This window comes from Anser anser, assembly GCF_964211835.1.
Source record: "Anser anser genome assembly, chromosome: 13".
Classification (NCBI taxonomy): domain Eukaryota; kingdom Metazoa; phylum Chordata; class Aves; order Anseriformes; family Anatidae; genus Anser; species Anser anser.
The window spans coordinates 16,631,027-16,658,537 of record NC_139734.1 but is presented as its reverse complement, the minus strand read 5'-3'; the positions used below and the strand labels follow the sequence as shown (position 1 = coordinate 16,658,537).

At 43.5% G+C, this 27,511-nt stretch overlaps 1 protein-coding gene across 12 annotated transcripts in view; it reads left to right on the top strand.

The window, feature by feature from the left end:
• The window catches only part of FGF13 (fibroblast growth factor 13), a 297,718-nt gene that overhangs the window by 214,082 nt on the left and 56,125 nt on the right, over positions 1–27,511 (top strand). For 11 of the 12 annotated variants that reach the window (XM_083796736.1, XM_083796730.1, XM_083796734.1 and 8 more), the window contains one exon: positions 25,817–25,927. In XM_083796736.1, coding sequence (XP_083652862.1) covers positions 25,817–25,927 — 111 coding nt within the window. Of the gene's footprint in view, positions 1–23,129; positions 23,787–25,816; positions 25,928–27,511 lie in introns of those variants that run through there. The other variant, XM_083796735.1, reaches the window with a different exon arrangement.

The following is a 27,511-nucleotide window of genomic DNA, read 5'->3' as shown; positions in this document are numbered from 1 at the left end:
GTGCTGATATGGTTGAGATTAAGAAGATCTGTTCTGAGAGGCACCCTGAGAAACACTGCTCACAGCTCCTGAAGGAAAGACATCCATGCTGAACCCAGTCCAGACTTGCTCAGCAGCATTCAGTCGAACACTTTTGTATATTCAGGTATGTTTTAGCCTTGTATGAAATCTCTAAATGTCTTTCGATATTAAAATTCTCTTGATCTTCGCTAAAGATCTGATATATGTTCTGATATAAATATATAAATATATGTTATGGGATAAATGATTGCTTTAGGAAAATGGCTACTAATCATTACACTCATCTGATTGTCCACTTTTGCCAAGTTTATTTAAAAAGCTGTAAAATGTGAAACATCCCACAGATAAAGGAACATCAGCTGTAGAGAAAAGCAGAAATCTGTTCTGTTGTCACAGTGCACTGGCTCCAGTGTTTATGTTCTAGGGTAGAGCTGCAAAAGCGCTGATGACTAAAGAGTGAGTGTTTTAATTGCATTTAGCTATTTAAGCATTACAGATCTTAGCATCCCTCACTGAATTCTCTGGGTGTTTTTTCTTCTCATTTTATCCACCAAGTGTAATTAACATTATTACTGCAAGATGTTCATCTCAGTCTCTCTTTGTGAAAAATTGATGCTGGTGTCATTTAGGTGTTTTATCTAGTGGTTTGTCAGTGGCTTGCTGAGTAATATTCCCTATGGGAAGGTAATGTTTACCACGTTTCCTGTAGGTTTAATTGCAGGCAAAGATAAAAACAAACACTGGATGCTGCACAGATCGATTGGAAGAGCACAGGAAAATATGGAGTTAAGCATAAATATATATATATTTTATTTTTTTTAGTAAAATTTGCCTCTCAAATTATCCTGAATTAACTGTAGCCTGGTTGTTGCAATACTGTCCTAGCAGCAGCAGAGGTAGGAAAATACCCGTTGTGTATTCTCAGAACTGCATCAGCACAGACGACCATCACTGTATGCTGTTGGAAGGAGTCACCCCACACCTGAGGGAGCAGTGGGCAGAGGGGGCCCCATTTGGCGCAGGTGCCCGGTCCCCACCGGCTGTGGTAGCCAGATGCTGCAGTGTGCTACGTCTGGCATCCATGCAGCTCGCACGGCCTCGCCTGGCCACCCTGGGTAGTCGTCAGGAGCCAGCCAGCTCTTCCCGCTCCGTTCCAGAATATTTTTTCCTCTGATGAATTAAATGAAAGCGCCTGGCTTTCTTGCAGGCACAGCGTACAGCTTAAAGTTCAGGAAAGCTGGAACCTAAGTATTTTCTTGTCATTCTTTTATTAGGTGACCGTTTAGCTTGACATAACTACAGCTAAATTGTCATCTGACTCTCACCTTTGTTTAAATAAATTCTCTGGCTTAAAGTTGGAAAGATTTGGGAAAACTTATTAATACTGAGTATTGAGTCAAATATATATTCCTGGGTAAAAGGATATTCGAAACAGTTTCATCAGTACCTGGTTTCTCCATACCCATCACTTTTCTTCCTCACAGTGGGGTGAAATGTTTGTGCACATCTCCAGTGGCACTTAGCCTTTTTTAGTGCTTTAAGTAGGTACTCGAATTCCCCCTTGACTCTTCTGGATGAATTGCCAAAAAGGGAGTTGTTATTACTGTACATCAGTCCTATAGTCAAGTGGCCACCTCTGTGACTGACAGCTGCATTGATGCACAGAAGATGCTCTTGTGTATTTTAAATTAAGGAAACAGATGATAAAAATGAGCATCCCACACAATTTCCTCATATGACCTGTTCTGTTCAATGCTACCTTGTTCTTTTCTAGCTCGGGCAGTGTTGTTTACCCCCTCTTTAGGTTTGCAGGAGCCTAAAAATAGCAGAAAGTGCATACCCCCATCAGTCTAAGTGATGTGTCGTCAGCATTGTGAGAACACACACAAAAGAGTACCTCTGCACCATACCTTGCCCTCTATCTAGGGCAGCTAAAGCTTGAGTTAAAAGAATGAACTTGGAAGTGTTCCCATTTTCAAGAAAATCCTACTTTGTCAGACCTTGGAAGTCATCAAATTCCCCACTAAATCCCATATGCCTTTGCTGCCCCAAATGCACCAGCACAGCACTGAGAGCACTGAAGTGCTGAATGAGGGCAAAACACAGGGCGTTGTTCTCCGTTTCAGAGTTGCACTTAGCCTGGCCTGAGCTATGAGGCAATGGAGAATCAATTCCCACCCGTTTCAGAGTCACCTAGGGCCCAACCAGAAAGAATTCTGTGAAGTCAGATATATCCCTTATTTTTTCCTTGGAATACTAATTTATGGGAGAGAAGGTTCGTATATTATCCACCAGAAAGCTCATTGGTACCTGTGATGGGCACTAGTCAGGGTTCCTCGAGTGGTCATTACGGTGATCGTCAGAGGACTTGGTTTCCTCCCGGGCTAGGTCTAGAGCTGTCTGAAGAGGCAGATCAGCAGCATCACTCTTTGAATGTTTCTCCCAGAAATTAAGCCTTGATGACCATGCCAGATGATTTGTGTCCCAGACATGTTACAGCTGAAGGTACAGGGAAGGAATTTTTCACTTTGGGAAATCTGGAAACTGAAGTCTGGCTCCAAAAACTACATTGAATACCATGTTGGATGCCAGCTGAAGAGGAGGGACTTTTTATTCCAAGGAGGGTGATTGACATAAAAGACAATATAAGAAGATGCAGAAAAACAAATTTAGAAGTGCAGTGGGCATGTGTGATATTATTTAACTGCCATCGTCATAGAGTCAGGTAGCATTTACCCCATTCACTCTTTTCTTCTGGATTCTAGAAAACTTATAAATGTCACCTGAATTAAAATAGTTTCTCTAATAAGTGGCAAAGGGGTAAAGACTTTTCTCTGTTAAAGTACCAAAACTCTATCAGCAAAGAACAAGCCCATAAAAGTTGCTTGCTGTGCACTAGAGGAAGCCCAAATCAAGAGGAGGTTTGAATCCATGAGGCAGCATAAAAATGAGCCTAGAGACATCCCAAAACAGCCTCGTGTGCTGGACGGTAATTTAGTGTAACAGCATCTGCAGATTGTCTGAAATCTTGACATTAGCGATGCTATGTACTTGTTATTATGCTCTTTAAAAATAATCTTTGCTTCTCTGTGCATAGCATTTCTAGATGGAAAATTTTCACTGAGATTTAGCTCCTTTATGCATTTTACTGAGATTTCTGATATTTGTGGTTAACTCAACACCCAAGTGAATTATTTTTGTCTAAGCTGCAAGGTAAGACCTAGTTTTTCAGAAAAACAAACACCTTTAAGTCCTGGAAAGTCTCTTACCTGAGAAGATCTCTCGGCTTCTGCACTGACTCCAGGAGTCCTCCTGTTTGAAAATCGGGCTGAGATTCTGTGCTGGAGTCCTGCAAGTTGGCAGAACTCAGCTGTCGGCAGGATGTTTGCATAGCTCTGTCAGCCTGTGGCTTTTGCGGGCTTCTCCTTGTGCTGGTGAGCTGTAAAGCTGCTGTGATGTGAGACTTGCCTTTCTCTGTGTTAGGCATGCAAGCATAGATTTGGGTGCCTGACTTGAAACACTTGTTTTTAAACAGGGCTACAGCTCGTCTCTGAAAAGCCTCCAGGTGATGACAGCTTTTAGGCATCAATGATCATGATGGTGCTTAACAGGGGAGAGTGAAGGGAAACTCAATTTCCCCACTTCAAATCCCCTAAATCATCTCTCATTAATGCTCATATTTCCATATGCAGCCTGTTCGCAGAGAACAGGAAAGCACAGGCTCCCATGCCACACACAGAACATTTCTTCCTAGTTCCGTTTTTACTTGTCCTCTCGTCCCCATGTCTCAAACAGAATATGAAACGAGCTGCTCTCTTTATCATTCCTCAGCTTAACTTTGTCCTGTTTTCTGTTAGCATATTAGTTGGTGATCAAACAGATGAGCTGCTTGGTTGCTGGGAACTTGGGGACTCTGTCAGAGGAATTCAGAGCTCTCCTGTAAATGAGCTTGAGCTTACTATAATGTTGTTGTTTTTAAAAATGCTTTTAAGAAAGCCTGTTCTTGCCCAGCTATGGATTGCAGAGCCACTTGTTCGATGGTGGAGTCCAGAATAATATTTTGGGAACAAGTTCTTAACTGGCTCCCATTACTTTCTCTTACTGGGTATGGAGCACTGCAAAAGTTCAGTTCAGTTCCAAGGTACATAATGCTAAAATAAAGAGGAACAGTATACGGGGTCAGAGTGGTAAATAGGGCTGAAGGGAACATTCCCTAGGATCTCTGAGGCTGGGCTTTTCAATCCAAGCCATGAAATCAAGATCTGGTCCAGGTTCTTGAATGTGCAACACGATTTGTGTCCTGATGGTGTTTGCACAGACAAAGCACTAGCAGAAACTTGTCTTGGCTGAATCTTCCCGCACCTTTAGCAACTGGCCAGGTACACCTCTGAAGATCTACACAAAAAAAGGTAATGTGACTCACTTCTTAACGTGCAGGTAGCATGTGACTGGATTGTTTTCTGTCTGCCTGTCTCCTTTCATTGTCTCTGTCACTGAAGTACTTAAGAACATGATGTCACTGGAGTCATCTGCCCATTTATTTATGGACGTCTGTATTCGTCAGTCATTACCATAATATCCAAGAACTGGAGAAATGGGTGACTCCTATCCATCTGCCCATGTCTGACAAATTTCTCCAAGCCCATCAATATAAGAATTAAGTACGTGAAAGGCTCACCTTTTGGTCTCCAAAGTTACTGAACCTGAATATCTGTGTGAATCTTCTTTCCAGTCCTGCAGCCCAGAGCAGGGTTTCTTAGAGCAGGAATGCTGGATGTAAGGAGAAGGACTGGATTTTTTCACTGCTCTGTGCTGCAGATCCACTGCAGAGCATGAGATACGCTTTCAGGTTTTTTCCTTGTTCACTTCTCTAGTGCTGCTGACTGACTGCTGAGATGTTCCCTAAAGCCATGCTTCCCAACTTCCCTCTATTTGTCTCTGCAAATAGAGTTAAATGGGAGCAGGACTCCCTCTAATGCTGAGATGTGGGGTTAGAGCTCTCACAATTGTAATCGAGCACATAGTCACATAGCTGCTTAATTAAAAAAATGTAATTAAATTAAATTACTTTGTTTTACAGCTACTGCTTTGGAAAGGAAGTGGAGGTGGCAATGTTTAATGATGCAGACTTAGATTTGGAGTTTATGAGTTGGAAGCCAGAGGAACAGCACAGAAGACAGCGCTAAACAGCTGCCTTCCAGACTCTGTCCCCGAAAATGGGTGCTTCTTACTGAAGTGCTTGGACTCTGAAGTGCTGCAATGAGAAAGGTGCATTTTCGGTGTCTTGTAGCCCCAGATTCATGATGTGAGTTGTGGTACCCACATCATTTAAGCCCTGTGCAATATTATTCCCAGCCTCTCAAGTATCCTTCCCAGTGTATGAAGCACTTTCTAGCCTGGCTTGTGGTAGAGGATACAAGTGGCTTTTTAGGTCATTTCTAAAGAAGGGTGCCGTCTGGGAGACTGTGGCTCTGTGAGCTGCCTTGGGAGCTGGCAAAACTCAGTGAGCTCTGGAAGCATGGCTGAAAGTTGCAGTTGTCACCCTCTGTCAAAGGCCTCTCTGAGCATAAACGTTACTTGAATATGGAGCATTGTGGCCAAAACACAAGTCTGAGCCTCTGTCGCTCAAGTTTAAGAACAGGCAAGAAGGAGACTCTGAAGACACCACAGGGCTCAACAGCCTGTGATGCATAGGTCAAAGGATGGGTTTGTTGCACAAGCCTTCCTCCTGTAGCTGTTCTGATCTCCTCTGGGATGTGTATGTTCTGTGGTTTGAGAAAGGGCATCTATTTCTGGGACCATCAGCCAGAGATGTTTTATGAGTACAAGATTTGTTCAACAGAATTACACGGCCCATTTCCCTTAATGTCTGTTTATATCTAGACCAGGCTGGAAAGGGCAAATCTGTTTCATAGAAAATTGGGGTGTTTTAAAATTCGGTTCTGTCCAGATCTGGAACAAAATGTAAGACCACACAATTTTTCAAGAAAGGGAATGAATCCCCAGATTTGGGACCTGGAGTCTAACAGTCTGAGGCTGTAGAACCTGGATGCTGAGGATTTCCAGGATGTGAATCTGGGGCCACGTGCTCAAAAAACTTCAAAGAAAGAATGGAAATAGTGAAGAAAACTCTTGCACTTGCTGGTGGTAGGGCTTCATTGGCGATTCCTCAAGCTGAAGTTTTTCTGCTGATGATTATATATTTTCAGACCAGTAGGGTCCCAGAAATCCCCTGACTTGTTCACCAACATCTTCCCTTCAGCAGGTCTACAGACAGTGAAATGTACCTTCATACTTAAAAGGACAGAAATTATCCAGGTTAGGAACTCTGTGGGCTTTGTGGATTTTGTTTATTTATTTTAATTTGGCTCAAGACTAAGTACAAATATAGCTATTGAGCAATTTGCTGATTTCAGATGAATTCATCATAGGACTAGCCAGAAAACATCAGTGGTGGTTTTATGAAACTCCGCTGAAATTTCCCTGTAATGGTATGTCACTGGAAAAAATGATGAAATAGCCTCCTCTAGTGGCAAGTATTTTATGGAGATTTTTTGAGTGTTTGTGTCACGCTTTGTAACAAGGAAAGTATGAATGATGTCTGTAAAATAACCAACGAGAGCCTTTTTTTTGTCTGGTACAGGTTAATTCTTGTATTTCTGGTAAACACCACAAGCATCTTTTATTAACAAAATTCTTCCTGCATGATCAGTTCCCCACGAGTAGCATAAATTGAATATAACCATGGCACTGCGGCAGTGTTTTTAATAGCAAGAATGAAGACCTGATGTATGATAGTAGCACATAACAGCTCATTTAAATTATTAGTGGTTTTCTTCCTCGCTTTTCTGCTAGTGTTTGGTGCAACATGTCATCTGTAGAATGTAAGCTTGGAAAAAAAAATGTGGAATTTTGTGCTTACATCAAACTTCAAGGATGGCATTAGCTTGTGTGGCTGATGATGCAAGTCTAGGTAGGGTGGCAGGGATGGAGACTCCCACCTCACTTATACCTGTACCAGTGTAGTACAACTTCTGTCTTTTCAGGAGTTCCCAGGTCTAAACGTAATCTGATTCAAATTGCAATGCATTCTAGTTTTACAGATTTGCATATAGAACTTGAGGCTGACTTTCCAAACAGTGCAGGGTGCTTCCTTATCCAAATCACACTCAGGGACATCTGCTCCTCCTTTTCTGTCCATGGCTTATTTCGAATTTTGAATAGCTTATTTTCATGTATTATACCAGAAAATTAAAACAGTGCTGATTCACACTGCTATAAAACATAAGTAGGAAATGAAGAATAAAGTCTGAAGGATCAGACCCAACCCCAAGTTACTGTCAAATTAAATGACTTTCAACCTATTATTTTCCTCTGGTAAACAGTGAAATAATTGTTTTATTAGAGCTAATTTATTTAATTATCATAAATGATATGACTGTTTTATGAGTACTGATGTGTGTATTGATTTTGGCTGTAAATGCTTGCAGGCTGCTGAGAGAAAGCTTTCCTTGTGAGTTGTTTGCACAGAGCATTTGCAAATGGCATGGGTAATGCAGAAACAGAGGAGTCAGAATGGGTCAGACTTGGCAAGAGACACCGTCATTTCAAAACCATCTGCACGTTACCGAACACTGCAGCCGCTGTGGTTGGGCTGCTTGCCAGTTGGCCAGGACAGGGCTTTGGGTACATCATACGTGACTGTGACCTGGCCCAGGGTCTTTGGAATCTCCTTGGTTAGGGACATAGTTACCAGACTTGACTCTTCTGGGCTGCTGGGGCCTCATCTCAGGGAGACTGAGGTCAAGTCTGCTGATCTCCTCATCCCAGAAATCTGTCTGCTATTTCCTTGCAGTTGTGTCAATATGTGATTTTCAGTGGGGTTTTTCAAAAGCACTTTGGAGAGTTCGATACACGTGTGTCAGGGAAATGTAATGGGTTTTATGCTCCTAACTCTCTTAGGTGTTTCTGCAAACCCCATCACAAAAAAAAAAAAATATATATATATATATATATGCAGCATCCAGTTCTCTTTCTTCAGTAAGTAAGCTACTGAGGGTTTAATCTTATTTTTCAGCTGCAGTGAAAAATAGGACAAAAGCTCCTTTTAGCTTTAGGAATTGCTCTCCAGCACCTGGAGTACCAGATATGAGTAGGATCACGCTCCTGTAAAAGCTTGGAGGAGGTACTTGCTGTGTTTTCTTTTGTGCTTGGGAAGTGAGTAAAAACTGTTTGTGGTAGAAGTTTGCTTGACATTTGCTTTCCAGGTATGATGTACCAGAGGAACACCATCACATGGGGCTCATGTAAATACACAGAAGGCTACAAGATTACTTGGTGCATTCATCAGCATTTCGCCACGTTATGCGCATGTCATGTGGGGAGGGTGTATGGTAAGAGCCAAGCAAGGAGCAGGGTCATTACCCTGAGCTGCTGTACAGTCATCCTACCCCAAACCTCTGCAAATACATGGAGCTGTTACCACCTCCATGGTGTGTAAGGTAGCAAGGACCAGTAATCTAATGTATAACCACACAGATAAGATATGGAAATCACTCGAGATGCCTATCTTTGAGTCACTGGGAAGGTACTTTTGCTTTCTTGGGTATCTTGGGAATGCTTGACAAAGCATTCTGTCTGCTAATTGATAGTAATGCTGCTAGACTCAAGGTAGCCTGAGTATCGCTGCACAGTGCCACACTGTGCAAGTAGCTTTGGCCTTTAGGCTTTCCTCAACTGGCATATTCCTAGCAGAAAATATTTACTTTCGCACTGGCAGCTGCACGGCTACCCGACTCAGACACCAGGTCACCTCAGCAGGGCAGCTCCAGTGTCATCCTGTCCTTATGCAGCACGTGGGACAATGCAAACAAGGGCTATTGATTTCTGAAGGAGAGAACAGAAGGTACTTTTTATTATACTTTGTATTGCAGCTTTATTGAAATGTGCTGAATAGAATATACTAGAATTATTGTATTCCAAAGAGAATATAATAACTGAAAAAGTTCAGACCCGTACGTAGGTATTCTGCTTTATTCACACAGTACAACTTTGAGACATCGTTACATGCCTGCAAATAGCTTACAAAGGGGTTCTCACACCTTTCTGCTCTCAGTCCCATATGTGGCTGTCCTGTTTATGCAACTGAGCTTCCTTTGTGCTCAAGAACTCTTCACAAGTGTTGTACTGCATTTGTAGTGAATTAGGGGTGGATTAGGCCAATATCTGACACTTGAGAGTTTGCAGCTGTTTAGTGCCATATGCTAAAAATCTGAATTTCAAACTTACCCTTTCTGTTAAAACCAAATGCCTTAATTGCAGAACACTGCTTAAACATGCTGCCTTGGGTGCGGACATGAACTGCATAGACGCTTTCCAGCTGTGCTTCTTATGGCTTTCTGCAGCCTCACAACCGGCTCTTGCCTCCAGGTGCCCGTAGGAACATGCAGGGTCCTTGCACAGCAGTGCTGCCTGCCGCTCGCTGGGAAGGTACCACCAGGTGGCAGATGATGCTAAGAAAAGAAAGTGCTGGCGCCTGCACTGACCTCACGCAGCTTCGTTTAGGGACTAGAGACAGAAACATTCCCAGCAGCAGAATATTAAAGAGTTTAATTCTTCCAGAGTTTCTTCCTTATATATGGATTGCACGACACAGTGGTACAGTCAGGTCAAAAAAGGGAGGGGAAGAATGGAATGGAATAATAGATACTTCTAGGCTAATATACAAATATATGATACTTCTAGTAATCTGATATAGAAATACAACAGGATGAATTGAGTCATTTTGTTTTGGGGCTAAACTTTAAACATCTGAGTGACTGTGAAATTATAATGATGGCTTATATAAAAATCTATGCAGAGCAACAGGCTCTGGTATCTCTGACAGTTTGGTCTGGTAGTTCAGATCACTTTCTTCTCCTTATTCCATCTTATCCAAGAAGGCAGAAACCTTCTTTTAGTCATCATCTGTGTTTCTTTGGAAGGTTTCTGCTGCTGCTGCTGTTTAACACTGCATGATGTTAGCATGGGACTGCTGAGACAGCAGTGCTGCACTTGCTGTCTGTATTTTGCATTTGACATTCTTTGGCCATAGCGGCAGCAGCAGAACTGGAGCCCGGCCTCTCAGCCTCTTCCTGCCATGCAAACCAGCTGGGCATTTGGTTGGGGTATGCAACAGACATAAAGTGATCAAAACAAAGTGGAAATTGGACACAAGCTCTGTATTCCTTTTATAAAAACAACAAAACAAGTTACTATGCAATGAAAAACAAGACGGTAATAAGGGTCAGATGAACACAGGTTACGTTTTCAATGTACAAGTCCAATTTTACTGAAAAACTTTAATAATTCTGAATAGCTTAAGTGATTCTTGAGGTAGCTGAAGAGGACAGAATCCTGAAATTTTAGGAAGAACTGTTTAAATTTGGGGAATTTGTCATTAAAAGTTCATGCAGGCTTTGGAAAAAAAATAAATGCTTTGCTGCTTGTGGAAAAAGTTACATTTACAAACAGATTAATCTTGTTCGTAACTGCAAAGGAGTAAGCAAAGCCACTGCTGGCTTTTCACTGCCTGTCAATAATTGACATGGGTGACATAAAACCTATTGACTTGAGGTCAGTGGTTTGAAATCAACAGCACTCAGCAGGCAATTGCTGATGGGCTTGAGTGCATTCCTCCACAATAGCCTTTGACTTTGTTTGGTTTTTTTTGTTGTTTTTTTTTTTTTATTGAAAACTCTGGCTTTGTGGAAAGGTCTCAAGATCAACTTCATTTTTGCCCCACTGCAGTTTTCTTGATGTGGTACTGTTTGTCTGCTGGCAGCAATAATTAAAGATGTTTTTAATAGTACAGTGTATTTGGATATCAACAATATTCACAGCTTGATTATATGCAGCCATGGCATAATAAACAGTGAATAGTCTAAACTCGTGCAATTCACAGCATGATTTCATTGCTGCATACTTGTTGCAAATTCCAAATACATAAGCAGTAATGTGAATTAGTAAACACTAAAATACCATTTTGGGAAAATTATTTCTTAGTTGTTAAATTGGCATGCTGCAACTTTTTGGTCTACATTCAGCAAAGCATAAATGCTAGAAAACCTTAAAATGCTTTGCTGACTTCAGTTTCTAGATCTCATCTAATTTTCAACAGTGATTTTGTGTACCTAAAGCCCAGCATCTTGCATTTGCTACTGATTGTGTTAGAAGGATTTAAGAAGTTGCTGCTCCCTACCTGGAGGCTAGTCCTTTTCCTGTTGATATGCGAGTTGGTAAATGCTCGCTGCTGGTCCATTGCACTGCAAAGTAAACCAAGCTCATGCACACATGACTTATAAACATTTTGTAGTGGAGGGAGTGGTAGCTGGTGTAGAGGTGGAGCCTTTTTAAATAGTTTTTCCATATGACTTGTAATTGTAGCGGACTCCACAATGACTAAATCATGCTTACAGACAGTATTTGACTTTGAAATCTGACTCTGCTTCTAGATTGCATAAATCTCATGTAATATGTGGCCAGGGGCTTAACTTGCTCTGCTGAAGAAGGATGAGTTACACATGGTCTCGGTCAAGTTCAGCAACAGAAAATTCAGATCCAGACCTTGATTGCCACAACTGAACACTACTGTTTGCAGTACTGTACATCTTCAAAACCAAACCTCAGTGGCTTCTTCCTTCCTCAAAACTGTGTTAGGGATAGCAGGTTTTGTTGAGCACAACTAGAATATCTTCAATATTTTTCACTAAGTCCAGATGACAAAAAAGGATCTTTTCTGAAAATGCAGAGTAAAGCTCAAAAATTTCAAAAGGTGGCTACAAGGTAATTATTTCAGTATAGTTAGCAAATGTAATTCTTGTAACTGCTTTTAATACTTGCAACGTTTATGGTACACCAGTAGTGCAGCTTATTTAAAGAAGATAGAAAGTATGGCACATACCCTACTTCAGGAATGTTGTTAAAGCTATTCATATTGCAAAATGCCTTGCAATAGAAGATACCAACTAAACCAAGCACCAGACTCCTATAGCTGGCGTAATGTACTACAGTATCCTGTTACAGGCATTCTTTGTAATTCTAGGAGGCAGAAAATAAAATCTGACACTCAAAAATAATAAGTTTAAGTAAATCATGTAGGAGAAATGTACATTTATGTCCAAGAAATGGTTAGATGTTGCCAGAACAATACAGATACATTATGAATCTTTAATGATCTCTGAAAGTCATAATGGTCTGTCACTAATGCCCATTAATGATCTCTCTATACCGCGAGTATGGGCTTGATGTTTCTGGCCGGTACCTTAGAGAATACTTTAAATATGCCTGAAACTTTCTCTGATCTACTCCCTGTGTGTCTGCTCCAAATGTAGACTGCAATTGTCTGGGTAGGAGCAGCTTGTAAAGCAGCATGGCTTTGGGGTTAAGAAAGTCGTATTCAGGTAAGATGTATTTAAGCAATATTTTTTTTAGAGGAAAAATCTAGAAGGTATTTCCTGGCAAGTAATCCTCTGTAGAGATGGTAAACTATATAAAGAAATTAAAGTCTAATATTTCCTAATATTAAGAATGTGTTAGTTCTTTGACTTCTTGAATTTGCTTTGGTAACTTAAAAATACACTATTTAAGAAGGAAAAAGCAAATGTTATTGTTAATTACTACTGATTGGAACGGTAAATATACTGAATATGCTGCTGAACTGACAATTTTTTCCTGTTCAAACAATGTAGCTCAGATGTTGCACAGGTTGATTTTATGGCCTTTTAAACATCAGTGCTATGTATTTAGTTAATTTTGTACCCAAGATTGTTGTCAGGTGTAAAGCTTGCTTTAAAAGGAAAAGATAATAACAATAATAACTCCATTCTGTTCCCAACTGCCTTTTATGAGAGTACCGTGCCTAACATTAACTGAAGAAAATCTTGTTATGGTGATAATAACTTGAAAACCATTGCATTTTTTTTAACACAAAAACATTATCTTTTCTCTATTCTTTTGCAAATGTTTTGGAAAAAGGCTTATGGTGGTGTATTTTATTTATTTTTCTTTAATAATGAGAAAATGTGCTCCCTACTTCTGGTATGTGAAATGATTAGATTACTCTAAGAACCAACGCCCTAGGGCTGGAAGAGAAAAACAAATCTAAGGAATCAGAATATACCACAATATCAAATAATAATCTGATCGGCAGCATGTACAGAGTTACATAGTAACTGTGTTTGCTACGATATATATCATTCTTTATTAGAAATCACTCAACATGATTAATAAGCAACTTTTATGATGCTGCACGTGGCATCCATGTTGTTTTTTTTTTTCTCCTTGAAATGAATGCAATAAATATAAATAGAGTAAACCGTAGAATGAGAAATAAACTGGTGTTTTGGCAGCTTAAAAATTCGTTTACTGAATGTAATCACTCAGTATGTGATCCAGATTATTAACTGCTAGATGCCTTGTGCTTTTGTACAAGCGGTAAGTTTTTCTAGCGATACACCGGTGAAGATGGAGCAGATGTGAAACCCCCCAAGATTTTGCTAAAAGTTAGCTTCTCGGGGGCGCGCCGCGTAGCCACCGCACACAAACGAAACGCTGGCGGGTTGATTGCGATCCGGTGTTGGTTGCTCGGAAAATGGTGCAAAGGCCCGGGGCTCCTTCTTCAATCCGCCTCCACGCTGCCGGGGGGCGGCGGAGCAGGATGCGGCCGGGGAGCGGCGGCTCAGCACCGCGGACAGCGGCCCCCGGAGCGGCTCCTTGCCCCGGGGACAGCCCCCACGGGTCTCACGGCCGCGCCTGGGTGCTGCCCGAGCTCCTGCTGAATAGAAAAACCCAGTGCTAAGGGCAGAAACCCCACCAGCTGCTTGCCTGGACCCTGCGCTTTCAGGTTTGCTGCTAATTACAGCCGGAGGCGCCGCGTACGTTTTGTTGTAATTAAACATCGCCAGTGACCTGCACCGAAACGGGGAAAAGAAAGCGGAATGACCTTGCTGGGGCAATTACGAGAGCTACCTCTAGGTGTCCCTCTCGTGTCTGGTTTTGGCAGTAATTGTATACGTTCGGGTTTTCGAGTGAAAGTACTGGAAATCGGTCCTCTTTGATTTGTAACTGTTTACAAATTAATGTTCCACAGCGTGCTTCCTGTACAGGAAACTATATTTTACTGAAAGCCTCCTGAAAGGACTTTGCATCAGAACTTTTTTAAGTGGGCTAAAAATTTATGGCAGTGAGGGTTTAAAAATATAATCACTGAGTAAGACATTTCATATATTACAGCTCTGGGAAAAAAGAAAAAAAAAAGAACAACACTGAAGAAAGTGGAAGTTTCTTCCAGCCTTAACAGCTCTTCTCTGATTCCCTGGTGTTCGTGCATGTCATTATTGTTGAAACATCCTGGCTCGTATTTGCAAGCCAGGAAGAAGAAAGGCAGAAAAAAATGCGTGCCTTTAAGCATCCATATTGTGAACGTAGAAGCCATATTTGCAGAAGTGAGAGCCATCCAGTTCCAGTTACGGTCCAGAGGACATGCGTATACCAGTAAGCTCTGAGAGCTATGTCTTGCTCCAATCGTATGAGGCAACTGCCTAGGAATCCCTGCAGGCCGCACAGAACCCCGCAGGCTTCCTTGAATTGTGTATTATGTGTTTTTCCTGTGCAACTCTGATAATAGGTGCAGCTGTGCGATTAGATTCTGTACCCTCTTGTAACTGTGACAAAGAGTACACGAGAAAATACAAGGAGGTTTTCCTTCGTTTCAGTTACATGGAGTGGGCTGAGTGGGATTGGTTAAATGATGATGTTAAAAGATCAGCCAAGGTAAGTTCTTACAAACTAGCAGGCTTGGTTCTGTGCCTGAGGATCTAATCCTGCTGTTTGTCCTTTCTTTCCCAGCAAAAGCTCCTCAGCTTTGGAATGTTGCGTTGAAGATGAAACTAAACTGTTTGTTTGTAAACAGAATTAAGTTGACCTCAGCTGAAGAATGAGGACATCAAGATACTGATGCTTTTGTGTGGATACTGCTCCTTAAAAGTATGTCGCGATTTTTAACGAAACAAGGAAAGGTTCTGGCAGGAAGAGATGGAAAATGAGAATAATAAACAAAGAGAAGAGGGTTCAGGGGGGAGGACAGAAAGTCTAATGATATATCATCATCTGGTAAATATTGTGTGTCTCTGCTGTGAGTTTAGCCCAGCATGATTTAGCAGTATGATAGGGGAGTTACTAAGGCCATACGTATGGACTGGGAATTTAATTAAAATCCTGGCGTTATGCTTGTATCCACTTCTGCAGCTTAATCTACTAGCTTCCTGGTGGTTTTCGTTAGAAATGCAGCCCCAAGTTGGATAGATACCCAGTCTCTGCCCAAACAAATGTGTCCGTGCTGTAGCTCAGCTGGGTTTAAGCGAGGAGTAACAGTGCTCAGCTGGGGCAGCTTCGTAGCTGTTCCTCTGGTTTCTGAGCATTGGTTCTCTGCATAGCAACAAAACCTTTCCGTGCTTTCTGATGAGTTCTGAGTCCCTGGAAATGTACCCAGCAGCCTAATGCAAATACTGGGAGCAGCAGCAGATGTTCTGCTAGCAGCCTGCTTCTCTGAATTGACTTCTCTGAATTTCTTCTAATTTGCTTCTGTAGAATTTGCACACACGTGTTTTTTTTTTTCCCCCAGACCTATTGAAATCCAATACAGCAAATGCTGGCTGGAGGACTGTCTTCCAAGCCAATGTTTCTTGTGAGTGTTACTTGCAAAAGGAGTGTATCTCACATATGATAATGATTTTCCCATTGTTTACTTAGGATATGTTATATTTTTCACCTCAGTTTCCCGGTGTGATTTATAGATGTCACCTTTCCTGTGCTCTTGGAAGCAGCAGCTTCTGTTAAACCAGGAGTTTCCATGAGGCCAGTTGTTGGAAGGTGTGTGTGGGGGGAAGTGTGACTGTGTGAGTGTTTGGGCTGGTTTTACGTTCACTTGTATTAATGAGCACTGTCAGAAACAAGATGGTGAGCTCCATGGACCTTTATTAAGTATTTCTTTATTTTTGATGAATATTTTTGACAGTGAATATTATTTATTATGTATAAGGTAAATTGCAGACTGAACTTGCTCACAAGGGTATCTCACTGAGGCAGAGGTAGTATTTTCTCTAATACAACTGTGAAATAGTGGTGCTTTTTTGGATGGGAATGAAATGCCATCAGGAGATGTCTTCTTTCTTGACTGTACAGCCTAGATAGTTGGTCAGATGAGCTTAGGTAAACCTGACTTTTCTATCTCTAAAGTTAGATCAGATGTGTCTTGTTTTATCACTACTTATATAGATGTTATTACATCGTTAACTGAGTCAGAAGGCAGAAGTTCTAGCTCATGGCCCCTTTCCCAGTCCTCAGGGATTACATTCCTTCTGGTTAGTGAAATTGAGACCAGCATTTTTACTCAGGTAAACTGGTTCCAGTTCTGTGACAGGGAGTGGAGTAAGGCCCCACTTGCACATTTGCAGAAGCAGTGAGCCAGTGAAGGGTCTAACTCCACCTCCTGGAGAGCCTTGCCTCCATCCAAGACGCGGCAGTTTTTGCTCAAAGTCCCTTTCATTAGCGATCAAGTCTGTTCACGTTCTCATTTGTAGTGCATCAACATGGTGCCGTGATCTCGGCAGTCAGGTGAAAGTCACAGAAAACCATTGCCAGGCCCTTCTGATCCCAGTCCAGGTAATTTGGTTTCATTATTAAGAAACAGATGGGTCTTGCGTCGTTAACGTAGCCCCAGGAAGCAGCAGGCTTGGCATCGATCACACAATTGCAGCAAATTGGGCTCAGAAGTTATATGAAGTCAAGCAGTGGGGCAGAACTTAGTTTCTGAGCAAAGCAAGGGCTGGCTGTGAGCAGCTGGTGGTGATGCTTAGACACAGGTGGGAGGAGGCAAACTCTGAGGGGCTCCAGCTCAGTGGAGACCTGTTGAGTCTGTTTCTGTCAAGCTCTTGACAGAGGATGAACCGTCAGATCTGTGAAAAGATGGAGAAAGATCCATTTGAGTAACGTGACAATCTCTAGGCAACTTGCTCTGGGCCCGTGAAGGACTATTTACAGTATTTTGTCACATGTAAAGTGGCCTTATGTTTAATTTGACAGTGGCATATAGCCCACGCTTCTCGTGTGTCCCATGCTGAGATGTAGGTATTTCAGGGAGGATATGCTGTCATTTACATTGGTGTTTCCAAGTGTCATAATTCTGAGGGGTGAACAAACCGGTATTTCTGCGCATACTGATGTGGAGGGCCCTTGGATATGATTGCCATGGCATTGCAGCAGGCAGGGGGATGTTGGTTGGTTGCTGCTGCAGGTTCCTGGCTTGGGTTGGGGCCCCGGAGACACCGGAATAACAGAATAACGTGTTCCCAATCTGGGAGCATGCAGAGCTGTGGGAGCTGATCTCTTCTGTTTGTTCTGTGACCTTTCCTAGCTGATTGGCGCTGATCTTTTATGCACCAGATAGGCGATCTTTTGTGGTTGACATTTTGGGATGACTGAATATGGATTAACCCAGGAAAAAATATTTCCATTTTCTACCTTCAAACAATGCCCTCCTTTTCCAAAAATGCCTGCTCCGCCAGAGGACACGGTCAGATCAAATCCAGTTTTGACTGAGACAGTGCTGTAAAGGAATAAGAATTCACAGCTGGGGAGGGGCAGAACTGGGATTTCTTTAATGGATATTTTCGCTGAATATCTGAGAGGAAACTGATGTTCTTGATCTGAGATGTATGGCCATCCTGAACATTTAACAGGGAGTGTCAGTCATGAAGAAGAAGCCCAAATTTTTCTCAGAGTCAGTGAACGTGGTCCTGGCAAACTTGTGCAGATCTGATAAGAGAACAGGATTAGGATTTGACAACCTTTTGTAATACATCAGGCACATAATTATTTTTTTAATATCTTCGTAGTCTTAGTGAGGTGACTCACATGTTGAAGACAAGGATGTGCTTCTCTGCTTTGCTGGATGGAGGCCAGTTTCAGCACATCCAGTCCTGTGCACCACAGATGTATGTTGTGCTGGGACCTCTTCTGGTGTTGGGATTCATGATTTTGCACCCTGTGAAGATAAAAATGAGCCAGCTGCCTAATCCTTCAAGCTATAGAATAGACTGGGCTTCCACACACACAACATGTGAGCTGTTACATAAAGTTAGTCCAACTGACATGTCTACACTGATGTCACAGGAATTTTGATTTTTTCCTGTTACTGACAGGGATGCGCAGTGCACTTTTGCAGAGAATCAGGGCAGAGGCACAAACAGGAACATCCATGCCACTATATACAAATGCCTTTCAGTCTTGGCATAAAATAACTTCTGTTTATGGCAGTACAGCTCTTAAATATGTTTGTAGCTGATTATTAAAGCTAATCTTCTTCTGTTCATTAATTTTAAGGTAGCCCAGTTGGTTTGTTGACTAAAATATCACCAAACCTGAGTTCTTGGTCTGGAGATGCCTGAAGGCAAAGCTCTTCCACAAGCATCTTCTTTCACCTTGCACTTAAAAATAAACCTCTAGATGACTCTCAGTTTGTCTCTTATGTGCTGCTGGAAAAAATAAACCCAGGCTTTCAGCGGTAGCTAACCGGGCAGCAAACCATGCTCGCTCCTCAGGCAGAGAGCACCCAGATGCTCGCCGTTCCGCAGCCGTGTGTCCAGCCACAGAGCTGGCTGCAGAGGAAAGGCTGAGTCATTTCCACGGGATGTCTCATGGAGGAGCAAAGCGATGCGGGGCTTGGGTCTGAACAGCTCTGTTTCCTGGTGAATAGTAATTCTGTTTACTTAGACGAGGAAAAAATCACTGGGGGCCTCAGTGCTGCTGTGTCGTACCCGACTGGATGAAGTCTTGTTTATCTCAACCTGAAAAGGGAGAGAAGTGATTCTGGTGGCACGTTTCAGAAAATAATTCTCTACTTGTTGGGAGTGTAGGCAGTGGAGACAGTCCATAAGCTTGGCTCTGGAAGCTTTTTTTATTCTGCATGTTTGGTAACAGCAGTGATGTGTTACCTGAGCAAGAAAAAGAGAACCTTGCGAAGGACTGCTGGCACCCCATGACCGCCTGAAATTTTCTGTCACATCAAAGCAGCTTCACTCTTGTAAATACAGAGGTGTGATTTGGTGTTCAGGTGGGGCTGAGTGAGGTGTGTATCTGGCTTGTGACTTTTCTTCTGGTCTCCATTTTCATGCAGAATTTGCTTTGACCAGCATCTGCCTTCCTGTAACGGACCTACTATGAATCTTGTGGTGCTTGTTTGCAGGGGAGGAAATCCCTGAGCGTACTGGTTTGTCTGAGGATGGGATATTTGGACCCAAGTTACCGGTACTTCTAGGAACATGTCATGAGAATCAGCAATGCTTTCGCGGGGTGCAGAGGAGCTCGGGTCCCTTGGCGAGTCGCACATCGGGCTCACGTGCCAATCCCCGGTGTGCTGTAACAGGCAGCCGGAAAGTGCCGTCTCCTCCATGCGCTGCCTGCTCTGGCAGCAGCGTTGCGCTGGCTTGCTGCTCTGTGCTCAGTCACATCTGCCGTCGTTCACGTGCTGAAATAGCACACACGAGCAGCAGTGTGGGGAAAGGGGCTCCTCTGCTCGCAGACTGCGGCTGGCACCCAGGCACGCTGCGAAGCCGCTGCGGCTCATCAAAACCTGCTCTTTGTTTCAGGACAGTGCTGCCCATGGTGTCCGGGATCGATTCAAGCTCATGGAACACAGCGGTGTTCTGCAGCTCACCGCAGTGCAAAGGGTTCAAGGAGGACTGAGCTAAAACCAGTAGCGTTGCACTTCCCTCTGATTTGGTGAAACAGCCGATGGTGCTCACCTGCCGTTTGGGCCCGTGATGGGAGGCTGATACCTTTTCGTAATCAGAGTTGTATAATAATCATCATAGAAACTCAACATCTGTTTGGGATTTAAAATGTAAATCAAAAGTGGGTGAGGTCTTTTGTCTACTTCAAAACAGTGCAGCTGCTGGGTGAGATCCACCTCTAGGTAGCTCCCGCTCCCATCTCTGAGAGTAACTGGACAGCTCTGTCCCACGCTGACTTCTTAAAAGGTACCTTAATTCTTGATTGATGTGGGGCTGACAATTTACTTTTTAATTCTAAGTCAGCCCAATTTCAATAATCACACACACAAAGAAAGAAAACTCAAAGAGTGCCTGGTTGTATTCTACATTCAAAAAATTGCTTGGAATCTTATTTTATTTTACCTTTTTAGTGTGGTAGGGAGAGGGCAGCTCTTGCTATTCAAAGAAAACAAAGCTGTTCTTTGTTTGCTGGTTTTTGTTTTGTTTTGTTTTGTTTTTCATATCTCTAAAACCAAAGTAGTCCAAAGACCGGTCCTGTACCAAAGGCATTTTCCCAAAAAGATCTTCATTTTTATATGCCATTTATAGTAAATGAGGACATGTTTGTAGGAGTACCGATAGATGGAGAGGTTGATCATGGGGGAAAAGAAAAAAAACACACAACAGAGCACTGTTTTTTGAAACTTAAATCTGATTATGCATATATGCTATTTTTACTCCTCTCCTTAGTTATCTGTCAAGGAACATTTGTGCAAATGAATTTTCTTTATGGATTTTAAGCATGCAGGCTGGAATGCTGGCAGAAAGATATCCTAAATGCTGCTTGTATATACTGCTTTTCCCCAGGATTTTCAACGTTAGCCAAGTTCTGAGTTTCACAAATTCATTGTGAAAACTAAATGTCATCTGACCTATAGGACAGATCACAATGAGGCAGCTTTACTTTGATCTGAAGATCAAACACTGTTTTCCAAACTGAGAATATGTGTGAAGTAATGGGCGAGTCTCAGGAAAAACAAGTTTCACTTGTGACTGTATTGGAAGTGGAAAGATGTCAAAATTCACAGCACAATATCGGTGAGCTGAGTAGGATGAGTTATTACTAATAATATCCAACTGTCTGTCTCTTGGGTTGGATTTCACATGTCTTATGTGGACTGGCAGATGAGGGTAGTTGTGGAGCTTGTGAATTAGATATTTTTACCCTACTATTTATCCAAATAAAAAATTGGAAGTTTTTATTTAATATGAATATGTGAATGCTATAAAGTGCCTCATGTAAAGGTAAGTGAGGATATGAATATACCTATGCGTGTCAGTGTATCTGTATACACGTATCTCATGCAGAAGAGAGGCATTGCAGACAGGGATGTGGGGCTGCCACATTCAATGCACAGAGTTAGCTGTCAAGGTCTCAGGCTGTGATGGCCCATGTACGTTCAATCCAACATCGTGTTAAAACTTGTGCGTTATGGATATTTCTGTTATTAAGGCCAGGCCATGCGACTTGTTTTACTGGGCAGGAGTTCCCAGTTGGAGGAAACAGACTGGCGCCTGTCACGAGCTGTTTCTAATCCGGGGAAGGACTGTAATGTTTGCAAAGGTACCGTGAATGGTGCTTTAATATTTGGTGGCACAGTTTCCACTGTGGGTGCCTGGGACCACAGTGTGTGTGCCTGGAGAGGGAGGAGAGAACCACGTGGCTTTGCCAGGGGTGTGTGGAGGAGAGAAAGGAGGGGCAGGTGTCCTGCGATGCCTGTCCGAGTCTGAAATCACACCTGAGATTCCACGCTGTCCCACGGACCTGTCCACATCAGTCTGCTTTTGATTAGCCCCAGGGGGGCCCTGGGTTTGGGCCAGGGCACACACGATGCAGTTCTGGGCTTGTCTGGTGGAAGCCCTTTGCCATTGTGGCCCTGCAGAGCTCAAATCCTGCAAGGGTTCAGTCCTCAGCCTCCCCCTCCCAGGACATCCCACCCTGCCTCAGCCCTGCAAGGGTTTGCAAATCCCCTCTGCCTCAGGTACTAATTGTTTCAAGTGTTGCTTGCCATCTGGGTTGCAAATCTCTGTTTTGCTTCTAGCCTGAATTTGCCTTTATTTTAGGCTCCAGCTGTTGAAAGCACGCTGAAAAGCAGGGAGGGGGATGCTGCAAGGAGACCCCCGGGACCTCCTGCTTCTTGCATCCTGGGGCCACAGATGTGTGCAGGGGCTGGTGTCTGCCCTGCAGGGCGTTAACCATGGCGGGGTGGCCAGGTGTGTCACCAGGCTCTGCTCCCCGTCTCCAGGCACTGCTGCTTCTCTCTGCCCAGGTCCCCGCGCTGTGCCACAGCCCCCAGGGGATACAGAAGCCCTGCGAGGGGGACAAAGGGACGAGGGAGAACGTTGCAGTGACAAGGGTATTGCCTTCTCCGAGTCCCTGTTGGCGGACTGGAGCTCGGAGAAGGTGTGAGGGGGGAGGAAAGGAGGGAACCGAAGAGCCTCCGATAAACCAGCAGGGCAGAGGGGACCCTCCCTGGCAGGACTGGGTGGGGGGGGAAGCTGGGGCTGGTGCCCCCCTCCTGCCAGCTAGGTGTCCTCCCCTATCGAAAACCTGGTGCCAGCTATTTGCTCATCACGGTCACGTTTGTTTGGGTGTCTGCGCCTCCCCGGGAGGCGGCTCTGTCACCGCCAGGTACCCACAGCCCCCTGGGGACAGCCAGGGCCAGCAGCCGCGGTGCGCCAGCTCCCGCAGCCCACCCTCAGCTCCGGGGCCCCCGCTGCACCTCCCCGCACAAAGAGCCTGAGAGGAGAGGAGGAGGAGGAGAAGGAGGGGGAGGAGGAGGGGAGGGTGGCGATAAGGGGCTTGCTTGCTGCGTCGCCTCATTTCTGTAGCCAGCGCACAGCTCGTGGGGTGTGCGCGAGTGCGTGCATCTGCTGCCTGAGGACTACGGCTGCTGCAGCATCAGCGCCGAGCTGCCGGCGACCGGGGGTGTCAGGGGAGCTCTGGCTGTTTACCGCCTGGTGACAAGTGTTGCAGTGCAAAAGCCGAAAGCATCCGTGGAGGGGAGGCTGCGCTGGCAGCGGCACCTGTAAGGAGCGGAGGAGAAGAGGCTTCCCGAGGCATTCGGCAGCAAGCAGCCAAGGCTCCAAGGCATCAGCACCTCCTCCCGGTGTCTCCATCACCGCTTGCTTCGGATCTCTTCTTTGAGAGGGAGAGGAGGAAAAAGGATCCAGAAAACCCCTGCAACAGGACAGACCCTGCTTGGAGTCTAACAGGTGTTTGCTGGGATTTGAATGGGGAGGGGCTGGGTGGGGAGAAAAGTTAACTGGAGAAATTGGGGCTAGGAGAGATGCAATGATCTTGCACCGAGTGGATGTGCCGTGTCCGCATGTGAATAGCGCGTCTGGAGAAGCTCGGAGGGATGTCTTGCAAATCGCCTGTTTGATCTCCGTAGAAGCGCTCACCTCTGCCTGCAAACTTTCCTCTGTCAGAAGTTGGGAGGAATAAAAAAAAAAAAAAAGGCACCAGAAAATCGAAAGGGGAAAATCCCAGCCGACAAAACCATTTTGACCTAAACTGTTGCATCCCGACCCGAGGCGCTGGTGCCTCCCAGGCTCCAAGCCGGCTGGAGGTGGGTGGCATTGGCCAAGACACCCAGCAGCGGCCCCGGCACTGGGGACAGCCGAGCAGCATGCTGGCCGTGGCACCCGTGGCCGGCCAGCAGACCCTGCGTGCCTGACCCGCCGGTGGCGCCGGGGCGGTGGCGGCCATGGCTGCAGCCATCGCCAGCTCCCTGATCCGCCAGAAGAGACAAGCCAGGGAGCGGGAGAAGTCCAATGCCTGTAAGTGTGTCAACAGCCCCAGCAAGAGCAAGGGAAGCTGCGACAAGAACAAGTTGAATGTGTTTTCCAGGGTCAAACTCTTTGGCTCCAAGAAAAGGCGAAGAAGGCGACCAGGTTGGCAAGGGTTATGTGTTTGGGGGGTTGTTTTGTTTTATTTAATGCAAATTGGGGTGTGCATCTGTTGTGGGGAAAGGGAGATCAATGTCTCAGGGCTGGTAAAATGAACTTACAGGTCACCCCTGGCTTGTATGATGCGATAGGCATGGGTACCGTACGCTAGTCCTCTCCCTGATTGTGTTCATCTGATTTATTTGGGTAGCGCGCACCATGGCTTCCTGCCTCACTTGCACACCTGCGTGCACCCACACAGTAGCAGTGGCAGTTCAGTAGTCTGTCTCTCCGTTACGCCTATACGTATACAAACACACGTGATTTATTTGTGGGGGAGATTTTAGCAGGGGAAGTTCCCCCACACACACACCTCCTTTAGCTGTATGTTGAATAACTTGGCAGTCTAGAGCTCTGTTTTTGTCTTCCTGCTTTGCCGAATGCCAGTGCCTTGCTTTATTTGCTGATTGCAGAAGAAGCTTTTTGCTTTTGCTGATGCCTTCCAGAGTTTTGCCTCAGTGCCCTGTTCCTTTCTAGGGATCTCATAGATGCAGCTGCCTGCAGACACGATCCTCTCTGTGTCAGAGGTGCAAAAGACCAGACATGAAGGCTCAGTCCCTGATCTGAGCGTTGGTTTTTTTTTTGTACATGGGAGGAGCAAAACCCTCTGGTAGTGTTGCTATCGCTTTGCTGTGCTGAAACATTGATGCCGTTAGCCACTTAACCTGTCTGCCTTTCTCACCAGCCACTGAAGACGTGCCTTGCTTGCAGTTGACAAACAGTTTTCAGATGGTTAAGAAGCCAAAGTTGTGGTTGCATGAATTTTCTGTAAGATTAGTTGGTAAATAAGAATTCTACATCCATCGGTACCCTTATTAAAGGTGGCTAATAGGAAGTAATATACTTTTGTAAACTATTATAAGCTTTTCCCTTCAGCTCCTACTAAAATGAAGAACAGTAACAGAGCTCCCTAATATCTGTGATTACAAACACGAGTCTTATTCAGACATTGGAAGTTGGACGTGATACGTGATATCTTCCCAATCTCTGAATTAAGTAAATTGTTGTTGAGTGAGCTGCAGAGATGCAGAGAATGCATCACCTCCTGATAAGCATAATTGTGTGAAATGACTACAATGCAGATGTCATTGGGATTCAGTGGCAGTAGACCTTTTTTTCTCTCCCCTCCCCCCCCCCCCCCCCCCCCCAATTACTCCTGGTGCATTACCTAGATGTTTTAAATCTTGACAGTGAATCCTGGTTTGGTCTAGAACGATCTGAAACCATTTGAGATATTTTACTTTCTAACTGTGAATATGAGAATTGTTATGAAAAAAAAAATCTATCCAAAGTATGTGTTGTTTTGATCTTTCTTCTTCTAGCTGATGAGGTAATTACCTCAATCCTTATGGTAATATTTATTTTGCAGCTCCACACATTGCTGGATTTCAGGGTTCCCCCCTCCATTTTCCATATGTTCATTGAGTAGTTTATCACTTTGGATGCTCTGTACTCTTTGGAGCAGTGAGGACTGGGGGTTTGTTTATTAGAGCTGCAGCAGTTCCTGTGGTAAACGTTTGCTACTATATATTTAGGCTCTCAGCTGTCACTACAGCTCTTATTAGTGCTATCATAGTAGTCCTCTTTTTACTCTCCATTTAAGAAATCACACCTTTTTAAAAAGCAGAATGCACTCTTTGCCAACTCATTTCTAATCTTAAATGAGATAGGGCTGAACTCCTGAGGCCAAGCAGCACACTGTTGGAATTTGTATTCACTGGAAGTAGATTTTAATGTGGTGCCTACATTACAATAGAAAGTGGCATTTAATCATTTTGGCAATTTATTTTATAGGCACGGATTTGATCTCACCCTAATGAAAAGCGCTGCAAAGCTGGTTGCCCTGTTTTTGTTTTCGATCTTTTTTCATATCTCAGCCTTGAGAAGAAACCAGGAGATTTCTTTTTAGCTTCCTGCTCGGTTGGAATGGCACATCAGGATTTCCCACATTAATTTCACTATTGTTTTTTTTACAGAGCCTCAGCTTAAAGGTATAGTAACAAAGCTATACAGCAGGCAAGGATACCACTTGCAGTTGCAAGCAGATGGAACAATTGATGGAACTAAAGAGGAGGACAGTAGTTATAGTAAGTGACATGAGAATAACTGGTGTGTTTGTGAATTGTGGTGTCTTATTCTTCCCACATAGGTCCATCAAAACGTGTTGTCCTAGAATGACTGAGTGAGTGGAAGCAGCATTAACGCTGTGCTCACAACGCACAAGTCTTTCAGACTTACTGGGTCTGACAGAAATGCAAATAAAAATCACTTATAGAAATAATGAACTAGAGAAAGTAATGATGACACATATGACAAACAAAGCAAATGTTATCTCCATGGTAATCTAGAGAAGTTCGTTGCTGTCCTTTGGATTTTATTAGATTTTTTTTTTCAACTGGGAAAATTTGCTCGCCTACTCAGAGTGCCTGAAATAGAATAACGCTATCTCCACTCTGAAGCAGGCATTCATTCAAACAGAGCTGTGTTATCTCACATAATGTGAGTTCATCATCATTTTAAAGTTCACATTTCTCTATTATTATTTTTTTTACCCCTTCTAAACTTAATTATACCTTCAGCTTCCAACCAGTTTTCCCCTGGCTTTTCTGAGGAAAAAAAAAAAAAAAGCTATGGATTTCTATCTATCTATTTATTTAACAATTTTAACAATTAATAGAAAACAGGAAAAGATGACTAGAGAGTAGATTTTATGTGTTTAAATAAAACGTTTAAATGTTTCACACATCTTTACTGTTTAGCTTAAACTAAGTTTCCATTCTGAAAGAAGAAGTTAGGAGGAAAAGGAGTTTGAGAAGGTATTTCAGGCCACTTGATCGACAAACCAGGGAATAAACAGGCAGACCTTCCTTTTTACAAACATCTTTAATTACTAAAAAGTACTGATTTAAATGATATCTTTTTAATATGAAAAGCACTTGCTGGAGAAGCATCATTTCATTCTTATAGTGCCCTTGAATATGGCCGGGTAAGTGCTGGATGCAGTAGGAAGTACCGTATCTTACCTGTCCGATCACTTGTTCACGCGCCCTCTTTAATCCTTTTACATCCCTGTATTTGCTTCTGAGTGACAGAAGGAACCTCTTACGCTGCGGGAGGGCTCCTCTGCAGCCACTGAAGGTGCTTGGCCCTAGGGCAGAGCGCAAGCATAGCGTCCGTAGGGACACCCGAGGTCTGGCTCCAGGTCCTCGCTCACGGAGAAGGTGGCACAAAGACCAGATCGGTGCAGTGCTGAGAGGATTCTGCCATTTTACTGAGTTCTCCTCTGTGTAGGCACAAAATGTACACTAAGAGTGACCCTTATGGATCATAAATACTGATTTTCTTCCAAGTGAATTATTTGATATTTATGATTTTAAAACTCTTCTGATCAGTACAGATGGTTCAGGATTTCAGGGTAATTCGGTAATCATCTTTAAAAATAAAAATGAAAAGAAGAAAATATAGGCAAACCTGACTTTCTCCATCAGTGCATGATATTGTTATAAACTTCTAATGTACCAGAGCAAATATGTGAAATTACATCTTATTTTTGGAGGGGTTTTTCATTCAAATATTTTACTTGGAATTCCTCTCGTAGGGATTCTAACACTCTAAATGTGATAAAATTTATGGCAACCTGTCCTTTTGACATTCATATGGATGTGTGTAGT